The sequence below is a fragment of the Egretta garzetta genome, unplaced genomic scaffold (assembly GCF_000687185.1).
Source record: "Egretta garzetta isolate BGI_Z169 unplaced genomic scaffold, ASM68718v1 scaffold329, whole genome shotgun sequence".
Lineage (NCBI taxonomy): Eukaryota > Metazoa > Chordata > Aves > Pelecaniformes > Ardeidae > Egretta > Egretta garzetta.
Window position 1 is genome coordinate 5314342 of NW_009269999.1, and position 16744 is coordinate 5331085.

At 39.3% G+C, this 16744-nt stretch overlaps 1 protein-coding gene across 1 annotated transcript in view; it reads right to left on the bottom strand.

Moving 5' to 3' along the window:
- The window catches only part of MADD (MAP kinase activating death domain), a 61290-nt gene that overhangs the window by 12909 nt on the left and 31637 nt on the right, over positions 1-16744 (bottom strand). Inside the window, 13 exon segments of the mRNA XM_035902905.1 lie at positions 649-755; positions 2645-2717; positions 4013-4177; positions 4261-4337; positions 4340-4355; positions 5314-5424; positions 7672-7777; positions 8915-9035; positions 9423-9485; positions 10040-10148; positions 11510-11668; positions 14652-14735; positions 15075-15172. Of these exon segments, the coding sequence (XP_035758798.1) occupies positions 649-755; positions 2645-2717; positions 4013-4177; positions 4261-4337; positions 4340-4355; positions 5314-5424; positions 7672-7777; positions 8915-9035; positions 9423-9485; positions 10040-10148; positions 11510-11668; positions 14652-14735; positions 15075-15172 (1289 nt within the window).

Consider the following 16744-nt stretch of genomic DNA (forward strand, 5'->3'; position numbering starts at 1 on the left):
GAAACAACATCCAGAGAAAGGAAGAAATGACAATTGTAGTTGTTTCCTCTATGCCCACAAGATCTGATATCAGTAATTTTTTCTTATTTTTGTGAATTACAGCAAGAGCCATCTTCCCATTTTATTTTCATACCAAATTCTACACGATTTCTCAAATTTTAAAACAAGAAAGAATAAATATGATGCAGAAGTTTGCCCTCTGTACCTGCAATATTCAAATACTGTATCTTTAATGCGGATTAAAGTTGACTGCTTTAATTTGCCTGCTTATGCCATCAGGATATGTTCACAGTGTGATGCATTATGGTAGTTTAGATTGCTATTGATCACTTTTCTGTCCCTTAATATACTGGCTACCATTTGTTTTGTGCTTAGACAATTCAGACTGCCAGAAACAAGAAGCTGAAACCTGTATCAATGTTTTTCTTCAGCTGATTAAGAGTTTTCCTGAGGATATTTAATTTCAGTGTATTTTTACATACACATATATATTTTTTTGTGTGTGTTTGTGTGTAAATATACATATGCTTTTTTACCCCCATCACACTATCCCTTGTCCTTGTTGATACTCTGGGAAGAGGAAACACATACACAGGCGTGCTGCAAAAAGCTTCATGCTCACAGTCTTCTCACAGATTTCCCTCATACCTGACTGTGCATAAATTTCAGGTTAATTCCTTCCAGTGTGACCTGAAGAAGACCTCCTTCACCAGTTTTCATATCCTGCACAGGGAACTCACCACCCAACTCAGGGCCTGTGATTGTTAATTAAAAAAAAAAAAAAATATCAAAAGAAAAACAAAGGGGGGTGGAGGGAGAGAGAGAGAGCAGAAAGCAGTCAGCCAAGTCATGCTATGTGGAAGGGAAATATAAAACAATAAAAACATAATTTCCATGTTATGTGCATAACAAGAGGACTCTACCAAGAATAGTAGGCAGCATTTCAGTAGAGTCTACTCACTAATGACAGCCTTCTGAGGACCACTAGACTTTTAAGTACCGTAAAAAATTTCATCCTAGTTACATGAAGGGACATCAATGTCAGCTCAGTCTGTATTTACTGGAGTTCATATTGGGGTTTTGTTTGCTTGTTTTAAATGCCAAGTTTAATTTCTGCATGGTGAGACACTGCAGTTACATAACACCACAGACAGCATAGTCTTAAGTACACAGAAGCGAGTACAAACTAGGCTTGCATTTGATTTTGTATGGCATTGTTTCATGCTTTCAACAATGAAAAAGTCAACGTGGTTACAACAATGACAATTTAACAGAGGACATTAATAGATGACAATCTAGGCACTGTCATCTAGTTTCTTTTACATCATTCAATTCAGCTAGAATATGCTTTCTTATAATGATTTTTTAAAATTATCATTTGTGCAGAACCACTGGACTCTGGAGAATGGCTTTCAAACACATTTTTAATACTACATTATTGCCCAATTCTTAAAATAGATTTCAAAACCACTTTTCCTTCCTCTGTCCTCAGTGAAAGTCCAGTCCTTCCTCCCCCTCCTCAAATTAAATTGGACTAATGGTAGGAGGAAGAAAACAGTGGCTCTGCCAAGCTCCAACAGCTAGCTTAGGGTCAAACACTTAGGATGCTAGGTTTAAACACAAGTAATTTTCTTAGTCATGCTGATGCCAGTTAGGAGTATAAAATGTAGATCCCTTAGACTTGGCATTAAGACACACCTAAAATAAGCTTGTACCTCAAAGCACAGCTCCTAGAGTCCTACAATCCACTTGAAAAAAAAAAGTAGTTGCAACAAAAATGAAACTTGAAAATATGAAAGCACAGTGATGATACCCTGAACCTGCAAACAGACTCCAGCAAGGGAGAAACAACCATCTTAGGAAGGTATAAAATAAGCCACTTTCATGTATGTTACCCAGGTACATATAGCACCTGCTGCTCTCCAGGGACTAAGAAAAATGGAAAATTCCTTCACAAGAACTCAATCTCCCAAAACAGCAAATCCACTTTTCTAAGTTTTTTGACTAAACAGGAAAAGGAAAGGGGTGTTTGCCACGAAAAGTTTCACTAGTATAATGATACTATCCTGACACAGACGATGATGGCCTTAGACAACTAAGAAGAATGTCTATACTGGAGAAGTTATACTGATACAAGGAGATTGGGTTAACTGCACCTTTTGACTTGCATCGATACAAGACTTTCCAATATAGAAAAGGTTTGTGCATTGAAAGTCTGCAGAAAGCTGCAGATTCATTACTGTAGGTTCACTAAGACAAACAAGCATATTTATTGGCTTCCATTCTCAACACAAAGCGGACAACATAGTTCTGTGTCTCCATCAGGAATATAAGGAGTAGCTAGCCAACCATGAAGAGAAAGCAAAGCTAAAGTTTCATAGTATTTTCTTAGTTATTTTACTGGTAGCTAGTCCTCCTCATATGTAACTCTCCCGTATACAGGTGTTTTGGTTTTGTCTGTATTTCGAGTGAGGCATATGGGGGCAAGCTAATGATAACACTAAGTCTCCTACGGATGTACAATGCCACCCTCAGATTTCCAATTAAAAGGAGATTATGTTCAAAGAAGGTATTAATGAAAAAAAAAATATATTGTAGATCGCAGATTAAAGAACAAATGTTCCCAACAAGCAAAATCTTGTACCTGGTTTAATGCTTTGCTGTCTTGCTGCTGCTCGCTCCATACTGTCTTTTACACAGTAGTATAATTCCCGACACTAACATATAAAAGAAGAGTAATACAATATTATTTTTCCAAATGACTAAGGGAAAACAACAGCAAGATTCTAAGATTCTACAAAAAGAATAAGCCCTGTGTGGCACATAATGACAAAAAGCCTATAAAAGTTCAACCACAGCTAATTCCTAGGTAGTATTTATACTTATTTTTCAAGTTGACAGAGAAACTATTTAGTTTTATTTCATAGCACAAGCTAGTGAAGAGTTCACAGGTTGGCACATGCTAATGAGCAATCTAACCAAGTTTACTCCATTTCCTAGTGTAGAAAAAGCCTCAGAACAATATCACAATCCCTCCCTTTCTTCGGGCTTCCAGCAATCAACGTCACTGGTCATGCTCATATGATCTATCTTTTTGTGATTCTTATCAATTTCTTTATGCCATGTTCTTCTATTCATCTTCCCTCAACTCCCGTCTCTAGTATCAAATAATGTTGAGCCATAATCTCAGAGTAAAATTTAAGAAACTTTTCTATCTGAAGCCCAAGATACACTCAATTAGTTTTCCAAGTAACTTCTGTAGCATACTGCTTTTGTCCTCCCTCCCTTTGTATTCACACCTGCATTATTATGAACTGGTCTATGTAAAATGAATTTTTGGAAGCAGAAATCTCATCCCTTTATATATCTCAAAGATAATAACCTTTCAATATATTACTTGCATTTACAAATCTTTACATTTGCTTTGCTGGTCATTGTGTAGGAGTTACCAGAGTTTTCCTAGTAGGTTTAAGCTATTTCTTTACATATGCAATTAATCATAAGGAGAAGAAAAGGGCTTTCATATTAGTGGAGAATATGGTATATATGAAATAAAAATCAAACATGAGTCAACGGAGGAAAGTTTTTATCTATTTTTTCAGTTTGGGTATGCCGTTAAAAATGACACAATGAACTCAATTACTGAGACACAGTTTTATTTAGGTTTTTCCCCATGAACCTACCACAGTATTTTTACTACCTTTACAAGTCTGCAAGATAATGCAATATTCAGTAATACTGATGCTTTCCTTCTGCTAACCAAAAAAACAGGTAAAAGCTGCACGTGTAATTTCTTAATTACATCCTGCTGTGCACTATTGTCTTCAGGTAAATCACAAGGCATAATGCCAGCCTCAGATGTCGGTGCTGTTAAACAGCCATTGCCATTCAGTAACTCAGCCCTGGACAGAGAATGCTCTTTTTTGATTAAACATGGCATATGACACACCAAGGATTTGTTTGTTCTATGCAGTTTTCCCTCAGTATTGTGTGCATTAAACAAGATGTGTACCTTCTTTGTGTAGAACTTGTTCAGTTGTGTCTCCTGACCATTCCTCCGCCAGAGGCACAGCACTTTTGTTTTGGGACAGTAAGTCATGTTGATGAGTTTCTCATACCACCAACGTTCATACACAGTTCCAATGTTGCTTCTCAGCACAATGCAATCATCACATACCTGGGAACATAAAATATTACATAAGATTTCTAATATTGCTTATTGAATGATACTAGTTGCATTAATATTACTTTTGCCTCTACCTCCATGAAAAATATGTCTCCTGTTGTGTCTGTCCCAGCATGTACTACAAAAGTCTGCTTCTTGATGTGGCTGCTGCTGCTAGTTCCCGTCCATTCTAGAGAAAATAAAAAAAGCAATCATGCAGGAATTTTGAAACCAATTTCTCCTGATCTATTGAAAAAAAGTCCCTCGGGTAACACTAGAAGCATTTCAACACATGAAAGAGAAAAAAAAAAAAAGACGTATCCACCTGATTGGAGGCAATTTTGGACAAAGTCTTAAGCAAGATGCTCTAAAGTTTAGTTTCAACAAGTGTGACTATGAGAGTTATCACAGCATACAACAACATTCATGCTGGTACCATACTCAGTATGGAATAGTGAGGTCATACTCAGCATGGGATAGTGAGGTGTCTGGGTTCCAGTAACATTGCAGTAAACTGCTCTGCTTTTTCCCAATTAATTGTAAGATAATTTTGTCTCCTTTCTGTGCATAAAACTAAGTTCCAAATGTAAAAATGCTTTGAAAAATTAGCTTTCAAAGGGCCTAACTTGCATCCACCCTGGAGACGGTTGTGTTAAAAGCTTGGCTAGTTTTATTAACTTCTTAGCCTATTTTCTTAATGAGCATTACAGGACAAGGTTTCTGCATGGCATCTGATAGTGGAAACAACTTTGTACAGAAACCGATTGCTACAAGTCTTATAATGACCTAGAAACCGATGGAAAACTAAACACTTATTCCAGCCACAGTAAGAATAAAGATTCCCACCCACAAAAGTGATATTAAGAATACACTAGGATTGCATAGAACTGTGGTACTGAAGTGTCATGTTTATACATATCTGTATTGCAGTTCTAACTGATAACTACATAACATTATAATATTATAAACAGGGTCATACAACCACAGTCTTTATTCTATACATGTGAAGGCAGTGTTTAATCATTCAATTTACTTATTTTTAATATTTTTAAATTAGTGTTGCAGAGAATTTATAGAAGAATTTTCAGATAATGTTTTTCCTCCACTGTAGCTCCCACGGGTACATCACTCACCACTGTTTTACTTACCAGATTGGCAAGTTTGTCGAGAATATCGTTTATTTGCTGGCTGTGCACCAGTCCAATATGCGATTTTCCCATTAGACGACGCACCTTTTTCCTAATATCATTCTTGTTCACCTAGAAGGCAGATATAAAGACGGTAACACAGTCTTCTCTATTCACAGGCAGCCACTCCAATCTCCCCAAATCAACGTATCTTGATTTCCGTTGCTAAGACAGCAAAACAACTGATCTCCAGCTCAGTCATGCTAGGGCCTTTTTAGCCCAGCAGTACAACCAGTAATTGCACATACACCACTTTTCCCAGCTACTGGGCAAGTGATATTGTGCACAACAGATTTCCTGCCTGCTCTTGCACAACAGAGCTGCAATTCCACTACCCTCCACTTCCAACTACTGACATCAAAAGCCTCAGTTCTCCATGTTGCCCCTTATGTGGTGGGTCTCATCTGCTGGGCTAGCTTTTCCACCTCTTCCTCTGCAAAGAGTTGGTTTAGTCAACTGTGGAGCCCGTAACACAAGAAATATTGACACAAAGGCCTGATATCTTTCCAAATTCTCACTCTTTCATGATTTGTTTCCTGGTCACTAGGCCAGGGCTCTAACAAACATTTCCAGATAGTGCTCAAACAGCAGCAGGTTCCTCCTGAAGACGAACTACATACGGGGAAGCACTGAAGCAGAACGTTTCTGCCCCAGGTGCCATTTCAAAAGGCTATTACGAATGCCAGACATTGATACTAAAGACAGTAGATTCATGCTTGAGCGCTGACTTCAAGCTAGATCAGACATTCTTTTTAATCATATTTTCATTATGACCTTAGTGCTATGGAGTGTACAAAACAAACCCAACCTGCTTCCTTCCTTTGGCAAGAATTCTTTGCACTTGAAAGAAAGCATTGTATTTTTCAAGAATTTTTTAGGTAAAAACTTCCAGGCTCTGCTATCCCCAAAAAAGAAAATAAACTAAAATACCAAGGTGTTGGGTTTGGAGGATTATGCTTCCCTTGACAGCTCAGAAGAATTCCCCTCTTTAGTAAGAGAAGGCCTTCTAACTTTGCAGTCTCTACTAGAAGCTGCCCTAAGATAAGATACCTTGATCCAGTCTTTAGTCTCTTAAAGCCTTCACTCTGTTTGAAAAAAACCCTATATACAAATAATATATATCAAATTCTAGATCCACCACTTTTTATCCCAAAACTGATAATCAGGGGAAAAAAAAGTAACCACAACAATAACAAATAAAACAAACAACACCACACAACTCTTCTTTTGCCCAGTTCTTTATCCCATCCTCATTCTTGAACACCTCTGAAGATGCACCAGAAGAAACAGTATTTTTATCACAACTCTCAGATCCCCTGTATTCCCTTTTCATCTATAACCCATAGGCCCAGGGTGATATAATTTTCAAAGGTATAATATCCATAAGAGCACAGGTTATTATTACTTTAAGTATTGCAGCAATGCATGCCCTAATGGCCAAATCCCACAGTAATCTTCTGAAATAAACTCATTCCAAATATATTCAAATCCTATCTTAAAACTTAGCTTCACATTCCATTTATGTCAGGAAAAAACAATACCTTCTTTCTCTCTCACCATGGTATCAGACGTTCTTTGTCTATGGAATGATGTCTCACCTCCTCATTTGAACAGTGAAAGTTATCAAACTGTCACCTGTGTACAGCTGTTCTTACTGTCAAGCTGTTGCACTGGACAGCACAGTGCATCCAATCTGTTACAGGTAAAAAAATGCACCTAAGCTGATTCTAAATACAACAAAAATTTTAGAAGACTGATTTTCCAGTGACTTTGAGGGAGGATTTGGACTATCTCAGAAATTATTCAGACTAAAAAAAAAGATATTGCTAGTAGCCACCTACAGCATTAAAGTGCATATAGACAGCCCACTGAACAAGAAAAAAAGGGTTGCTTACTACCAGCGGCAAATTTCTTGTTGAGCTACTGATACGCATATTTACAATCTGCCCACGTTTGGAATTTGCAGCTGTGAGGAAATCAGATTAGAAGATGCTCTCTACTTAATTTAGAACCCATACTCTTAAAATAAGACTGTCCTCTAAAGTTACTAATAGAAATAATACATCTCTCTTTTTGAATGGCAATATATATGCATACACATGGCATAGAACTGCATAAACTCAGACAACATATCTCAAAGAATCTCCAGGTACTGTAGCAATTTTTTCATTAAGAGTAGAAAGTATTCTATAACATTCTTTTATACTTCACTGTTCTGAGCTCAGTGAACAGGGACGTATGGTTTCAAGACAACACCAACAAAATACACTGCTTAAATCTGAGCAGTGATCTATTCAAACGAAAAAGAAAAAATGTCACCTTTATCATAAGCATATAGGCAATCATATTATGCAGCAGTGTAGCCAACAAACGGTCCTCATCATCCTCCAAACGCTTTCGGTCATGCTCTCCCAGGGAAAGATACCTGCAAGAAGAGCTAGATCTGAAGCAGACTCACGGACATTCTTCATCCAAATCACTGAAGCACTGGCAGAAGACAGATCACTCTTTGTAAAGTGTATGGCAAATAAAACCTCCAAAACCACTAAGCCAAATGGGCATTTTCCAGTAAAACACTGTGATCACTAATTAAACATTTCCATCAATTATTAACTAGTTGAAGTAAATAACATCTGCTCAGTGGGAAAGTTCTCAGTGGTCCACTGGGCTTATCCATTTCCTCTTTTCTGCAGGTGCAGATCCATAACAATTACAACTGCCAGAAGAGGAACATATAACTCACCCGCCTTTAGAGCTTAAATGTAGCTGCAAGGCAGAAGTAAAGTGATGAAGGAAGTGCAGAGGCACTCTCTTTTTCCAGTAAGGTAGGTAGTTTGTGGAAAAAGAAACAGTTTTCAAACTAGCACCCCACAAACCAGTTCTTATTTTGGCTATCAGATCCCATGTTACATGATAGCATGGGTGTAGGTAGTACAGCTGCAGGTGGCAGACAGAGCAGAGAATGATCAGATATTAACAGAACTAAGGGGGGAAAAAAAAAAAAGCAAGGAGGTAGAGAAGATTGACATCTTAGAAGTAGTCTAGCTTTAAGCAAACAGGCAGATACTTCCAGAGAGTTGTTCCCTCGTGGCTTTTTTGTTTGTTTAACTACAAACTGTAAAGTAGAAACACCTATAACTGGCTTTGCATTTTGAGAAGACTCAAAATGCAGTTTCTGAAGACATTTAATTCTTTCACTTTATGTCAACGCACTGATATTTTCCTTTATTCCAGAATATAGTGATTTTGCCACAGAAATCCCTTGCTTTATTACTGATCTAGTCTATTCCATCTATTCATACTGTGATTATGTTTACATTACCCATTTCTCTGGAAATATCCCCTCTCCACTAGAGTTTAAAAAAAGTACATCACAACTGAAGATAGTATTTCAGTATCAGGAGATACTGGCCAGCATAGAGACAAGAGGCTCACTTTGGAACAGTCAGGTATAGTAACAAAGTTTACAAGGTGACAATAGCAGAATGAAAATAATTTTTTTTTACTATTTCAGCCCCAGGTGAAACAATGAGGAGGAAAGTGGTCTACTAAAGAACTTTACCTGTCAATCATCTCCTGAGGTCCCTGGTCCATCCCCATTCCTTCTCTCTCTAACATCACAGCATCCAAAAAAGCATCTTCCCAGAACTGCATCTGGTCCCACAAAGTTGAACGCTCTTTGCCTATTCAGTGTATACAAAAATTGAGCATTTATTCCATTTACTCCAGTCAAACACTTCAAGATTAATTCCTGTTAATTCCCACTCCTTGAAAATACCATAAGCCAACACACAATTAAACCATATTAAAAAAAAAAAAAGGTTACTTTTAAACAACAAGCAATATCACAACTGAAGAAAAGTGTAAAAGAAAAGACAAGCTGTATCTCTCATTCTAATTCATGGCAAAATCTTTTCAAACACTTACACAAAAGTACCTCTCATGTCTACTCTTTAAGTGAAGAGTAAATCTTCTTCCATATACTGTTAACACTGCCCAAAAGAGACAGAAATCTCTCTCACACACACAGATCATGGCAAACACACAGAGAGGAAAGATAAGATTATTACTCATAGAGAAGGTTTCCATTGCAGCATCCTCTAACTGGTCCCAGACAGATCCTTTATCCCTACCTGCACCATTCCAAGCAGGTAGGAACGATAAATGCAAAGGATGAAAAACACAGGAAAAGAGAGCTCTTGATTAACAGCAAGTCCAGATGAAATACACATCAAAAACCCAAATACACTCCTAATTCAAGGATACACTTGAAGGCCATTAGTATTCTGAGTTTAGTAGCCCTCTGTTCAATTACTTCAGCTGAAGGATCTTTTTTCAAGATCAGCAATACATTTTAGCCTTCCATACATAGCTAAGTAAGTTCCTTCTCCTCTTCTTCCAACAGTTTGAAGAATTCATATTCAAGAACAGCAAGAGACTTGGACAAACTACATTTTATGCAAACTACACCACTCACATCCATCTCCTCATACTCTTATTCAATCTCCCCAGCAAATCTTTGGCTTTATTCTGAATGGTCTGACACACCCCCCATTCTACCAGTATGGACAACAGTAAATGGTTAAAAACAGTCCCTGGGAATGTAAAGATACCAGTCTTGCCCCAGACATGACTCCACCTGAACTTCAGCCTAAAAGATCCCCGCCCCACAAAAAAATTAGTTTACCCAAAAGTCCTTCATAGAGATAGACACGTTGGTTCCCATCCTCTGGAGCTCTCCCTGGAGTACTGCCTTTACTGTCCTTCACACTCTGCTTCAGGTTGTGAGACTTCGCCTGAAAATAATACAAGAGGTGTCAGAGAATTTAACTCTGTTCCCTGCAGGGCTGTTTCTTGCAGTCCACTTAACAGATGCAGTTTGCAAGCTATACTTCATAGACACTTCTCCCACAAATGTTCACAAAACAAATAAATTACTCTGTTTGAAGAGCAAGGTAATACACTTAAAAGTCCAGAGTCAGACAAGGGAAAAAGAGAGACAGATAGAGAAATTGAAACACAGAAGATGCAAAATGCTTCCCCGAAGGAAAAACAAAAATGCAAATCCCAGACTAAAGGAAAAAACAGTTAAACCTCTTCTGTCACCCCCCATATTTTATGCTTGTGCAGTAAGTTTGCCCAAATTCCGATAGTAAATCTTTCCCTGTTTAGGAAACAGCTGAGTATCACTGTCATTGTACAGGTTGCAGGGAATGGAGAAAGAAATACACAGCCTTTGCAGGACTGCACAGAAAATCAATATTCACAAGCAGAATAAGATTACCCGAGCTCTATCTCACATTCAGACTTTATACAGTTTTCTTTCATTTACCATTCATAAAGGTAGGACGTTAAGCAAATGATTACGTATCATCTGGTCTGAAGAACTGTGTGCTGGGACTATCAGCCAGCAGGAACTGTGACAAAGCTGGCCCCTCTTATTTCTCTACCACCAGGTAAACTATGGTGCGATATGTGATGTTCATCACACATCACGTACACCTATCATCTTCATTCTAAATCTTTTGCAAGGGTTCTTAAAATTCCATTTAGTTTCATTAATCAAGCAGAAACAATGCAGAAAACTGTTCAAAAAAGAAGTTTAACTCTTTAGTAACTGAGAAGACACCCTCTTGCAGCTAAATAAGCAGACATGGTTACATCATTTTCATGCTTTTAGAAGAAACGCAATGAAGCACAGTGATTTTGTTTGCTGCTTAAAATTAGAAGCCCTGTAAAGACTTTTATAATCTTATCAGATTATAAAATAATGACCACGGTGAGACTAATCCTAAGGCACTGAGAGTTCTTTTCATATTTGGCTGACAGCTACTCCTAAGAAACAGGGGAATCTGTTCCTCTTATTTAGATAAGGTCGAACAATGCCCACCAATGTTTTGCCTCTGAAGGGCAATTAAATGTCCATTTGGTTGAGAGAAATATTGAATGAGGGGAACTGTGTATTGCACAGGAAATGAGGAAAGGTACGTGGATCTGTACAAAAATCACATCTTTAATATTTTAATACTGCAAGTCATTGCTGATTAACAAAATCGGAGATCCTCTTCCACACATAAACACATTGAAATGATTACTGTAAAAGATTTAATTAAAAAAAAAAAGAAAAAGAAAAAAGGAAAGTCTGCAATGCCCTTACAAAGATAGCACTAGTAGCAGAGTTTGTCTCAATTTCACTGTCTGACACAGTTCCTCTGGATCCTGTCAAATTGCCACCATTTTCCACGCTCGGGCCATCACCAGCATTGCTACTCAAGTCACTGTCTGCTCCTAATGTCTCTCCAGAACTGTTACTAACCTGTGGAGAAAAAGAAAGCAGTTACTTTCAAAAGACAAAGACACTGTGGAGAGAAAAGTTGTAGAATGTTTCTTTTTAAGGCACAGAATAAGAAGTCGTACAACTGAAGGCCACATTTGCCTTTTCTCCTTCAGTAACATTATCTTTTCATCAAATCCTACTCTGCAGAAAAAGATGAAGAGAGGCTCGAAAACCCCTTCAGAAAAATCACAGAACTATTTAGGTTGGAAGGGATCTGTTAAGATCATCCATAGATGAGCCCCCCTGCTCAAGCCGGGTCAGATGGAGTAAGTTGCTGAGGACCACGTCCAGTCAGGCTTTAAAAATTTCCACAAATGGAGAATCCACAACCTCTCTGGGCAAACTGCTCCAGTGTTTGATCACAGTCAAATTAAAGAATTGTTTTCTTGTGTTCACATGGAATTTCCTGTGCTTTGATTTTTGTGTTGACTGCCTCTTGTCCTGCCAGTGGATACTACTGAGAAGAGTCTGGCTCCCTTACCTTCATTCCCTCCCATCAGGTTTTTATACCCATTGATAAGATCCCCCTGAGCTTTGTCTTCTCCAGGCTGAAGAGTCCCAGCCTGCTCCATCTCTCCTCTCACGAAAGATGCTCCAATCCCTTAATCGTCTTTGTGGCCCTGAGCTGGACTCACTCCAGTAAGTCCTTATCTTTCTTGTACTGGGGAGCCCAAAACTGGACATAATACTCCAGGTGCAGCCTCACCAGGGCTGAGTACAGTGGAAGGATTACCTCCCTTGACCTGCTGACAATGCTCGTCTTAATACAGCCCAGAATACCATTGGCATTTTCTGCCACAAGGGTGCATTGCTGCCTCACAGTCAGCTTGTTGGGATCCTAAGGTTCTTCCCACCAAAGCTGCTTTCCAGCCCGTCAGACCCCAGTGTGTACTGGTGCCTGGGGTTATTCCTCTCTAGATGCAGGACTTGGCATTTTCCCCTTGTTGAACTTCATAGATTCCTCTCTGCCCAGTTCTCCAGCCTGTTGAGGCCCCTCTGAATGGTGGCACAGCCATCTGGTGAATTGGTCATTCCTCCCAGTTTTGTATCATGTGTGAACTTGCTCTGTACTGTCATCCAGGTCATCACTAAAGATGCTGAACAGTACTGGCCCCAGTACTGACCCCAGGACTACACCACTAGTGACCTGCCTCCAGCTGGACTTTGTGCCACTGATCACAACCCTCTGAGCCCAGTCATTCAGCCAGTTTTCAGTCTACCCCACTGTCCACTTACCTAACCCATGCTCTGTCAGCTTGTCTATGTTACAGGAGACAGTGTCAAAAGCTTTACAGAAGTAGAAGTAAACAACATCTGCTGCTCTCCTCTCATCCACCAAGCTAGTCATCTCATTGTAGAATGCTATCAGGTAGGTTAAGCATGGCTACCCCTTTGTAAATCCATGATGACTAGTCCCATTCACCCTCTTGTCCTTCATGTGGTTGGAAACGTTTTCTGGAAGATTTTCTCCATCACCTTTCCCAAGGACTGAGGTGACGCTGGCCAGCCTGTAGCTCCCCAGATCTTCCTTCTTGCCCTTCTTGAAGACAAGAGTGGTATTTGCTGTCTTCCAGTCTTCAGGAACATCTCCTAATCACTAGGACTGTTCAGAGACAATCAAGAGCAGCCTCACAATGACATCAGCCAGCTCCCTCAGAGCTGGTGGTTGCAATCCCTCAGGAACCATGGATTAGCGTATATCCAGTTTGCTGAAGCGCTCCCTAGCCTAGCCATCCTCCACCAAGGGTAAGTCTTTCTTGTTCCACACTTTTCTCTGGTCTCAGGGGCCTGGGATTCCTGAAGGCCAGTTCTACTGGTAAAGACTGGAGCAAAGAACGCCCCAAGTACCTCAGTCTTTTCCATCTGTCACCAGTTCCCCTGCCCCATTTAGCAGCAGGCCCACGTTTTCCCTAGTCCTTTCTCTTGCTGCTTATGTACTTCTAGAATCTTTTCCTGTTTCCATTTACATTCCTTGCCAGATTCAACTCCGGGTCCATATTGGCTTTTCTAACACTACGCCTGCAAGATGAGACAGCAAACGTATACTCCTCCTGGGTCACCCGTCCCTGCTTCCACCTCTTGTATACTTCCTTTTTATGTCTGTGTACAGTTAAGAGCTCTTTGCTCATCCACGCAGGCCTCCTGTTGCCCTTGCTTGGTTTCCTACTTGTTGGGGTGGACCTTTCTTGAGCTCAGAGGAGGGCATACTTGAATACCAACCAGCTCTTCTAGACCCCTCTTCTATATGGGGCAGTATCCCATAGAATATAATTTCTGGGTCCATTAGAGAAAGACAATCAGAGTATTCTTGTTACAGGCTGGAAAAAGCCAGGTATTCGCAGGTATGCAGCAGTTTAGAGAGAAAAAAAACCAATAACAACAACAAAAAGAAAAGTTCCTTGGGTATTGTCCCTGGAATATGCCATAACAGATAAAATGTGGTAGGGAGAAGGCTCATCCTTTTTAACTGAATGCCTTCCTGCTACCTTTTCCCCCCAGGCCCCATAGTTGATCGGAAAGCAAGTAGATATATTTTGATATGATTCAAGTGCTTTAAGGTAATACATTAGAAAGTTTGTTCTTGTTTTTAATGCATCAAACGATCTGCTTTTTGTGCTCTCAGGTTACATTTTTAAACTTCTATTCCTTATAAGTGGCAATTAAGGCATATTTATAAGAGTATTGCAATCCAGCAGTTCCGTAAATACAAGAATATGTAGAAATACATTAGAGCAACGAGCACCATATATGAAAGATGCAATCTGCTAATAAAGCACTATGTATGTTCTGTCAGACACACGTTTGCCACCCACTCAGAGGCTCTGGAGAGAGAACTCACAGACATACATTATGCATGCGTGACAGCATGCAGCCATACCACACAAAATGTAGGCACGAAATGCCCTCCCCCACTTTAGCAAGAAGTGAATGACATCCAGACTTCACTTTGAGCATATCCTACCACTGTGCTAACTTCAGAATCCTGGCTTGTACTTCGGACCATAACTGCTGGTCCTCCGCTGGGAATAGAGTCGAAATCACTCTTCTGCAATCAAAACGTATAAAGGACAGGGAGAAAAGTCACATTAGTTTTGATCATAAAGGAGAGAACATCCTTTCCCATTCCTTTGGGGTCTTGAATCGCACACCATATGTTTCCTTGGTTTATTTAGCCAGCCAAATAGAAACTACTGCCTGTGTATCAAAAAGATCACAGGGTCATACAATTAAGGAGTTTCCAAAGATCAGTCCCCTGCAGGAAGGAGGGAAGAAATTTTACTGAATGAGCCTTTCAAGAATGCTCAAACCCTAGAATTCTTCCCACAATTAAGCAGTGAATCCTCTCTTTTACCACATAAATAAAGCAAGCATAGGGGCCACTGACCTGAGAACCTGAGGCCAAACTGAGGCCACTGTCTGCGCTGATTTGGGATTTTTTCTCATCTGTTTCTCCCAAATCAAAGTGTTTCACACCTTCTGGCCCTGAACAAAGGAAAAAGTAAATCATTACTGTACCAAGAAAAGACAGTATGGCAGAAAGCAGATGACAGACTGAAAGCAGGAACAGTACCAAGAAAAGAAATTTGCTTTCTCATTCCTTTGATTTTTTTTTTTTTTTTTTTATTCCTTGGTACTGTAAACAACAAGGCCAGCAGGATATATCTGCCATTCTTATAACGTTATTTTGATTTTCAAATACTCCAAAGGCATAGTCCAGGAGTGACTACCACTAAACAGTACCTTTGTTAGCCATTCAAGAGAGAAAAAGAGGACAGACACAAGGTCATGTAGCTTCCAATTACAATAACACATGCAGAGCGGTTGCCATTCAACTCTAGGAAGCCACTTCCTTTTTCTTGGTAAAATAAAGGATACCTATTTACTTGAAGTGAGAATCCTTTTTTGAACACCTAATTTGCTCAAAGTCTTGGACTGAATTTGTTAAGTTGCCTGCAGCAACTACCTAGGCAAAAATCAGGCAACACATGACAAGAGCATAAACAGTGACAATTGGTGTTAGACCAGTAAGAATTTCAAGGAAGAAGCTTGTATGATGCTGTACTTCACAATGCTCCCCAATTACATTAACAAATGGCTCTCCAGAGTTGGCAATCACACAGGTCAGTAGTGACAGAGGGCATCAGCAAGCCTTAAGTCATGCATTCATTAACCTGCCGATCCAAAAACAAAAAAGGGGAAAAAAAGGATAAAGAACTTTCTGTTCAATTTAACATGCAGTTCTAGAATCATATCATCTATTGTCCTCTGATGGGATGGCAGAAGGAAAAGAGAATGATGGAGAGGCAGAGCCTGAAAAGAAATTTGGGTAAACACTGAACGAGGTAAATAACGAGGCAAGAAAAGAACGTGTTATAGACTGTACACCGAACGTCACTACTCTCAGAAAGGGGAAGAGACTGAATGCAAAACTTCTGCCATATCCATATCTGCCAACTATTCAGTAACAGGAAGACATGATCAGCAGCTGGAATATTTGTATTATATACCCATGACTATATCCAGTACCTCTAAGCAAACAATGCCACTGTCTCTTATAACCACTGATCACAACCACCTGGGAATTATGAACATGTTTGTATTATATGTAGTATTAGAGAGGGTAAGACAGCGAAAAGGAAAGAAAAAGGGAAGGGAGGAGAGAGAGAGAAGGATAATATACAAAGATTTGTGGGAGTGAGTTTGAGATGGTATGTAAACTCATGAATAGCAAAGCCATAAGCGGGCTGTGCAGACCATACTAGCTTACTATTCAACCACCAATTCGCCATGTGAGGTGTTTTACAGAAAGCATTCTTCATTTGTTATAGTATTCTGCCTCTAAATCCATATGCCTTAGTTACTGTAAATCAAATCATTGAGGATTCTAACAAAGAGAAAGTATAAACAAAATTTACAAAAGAGAAAAATAACTAAAAATATCCTTTCCAAGAATTTGGCATCTTAATTTCCACTGTAATATACACTGCTCACTTCTAGACGTCTACTTCTACTCATTCAAATGGCCAGCGTTTCTAGTTCTGAGTAACGATGCAG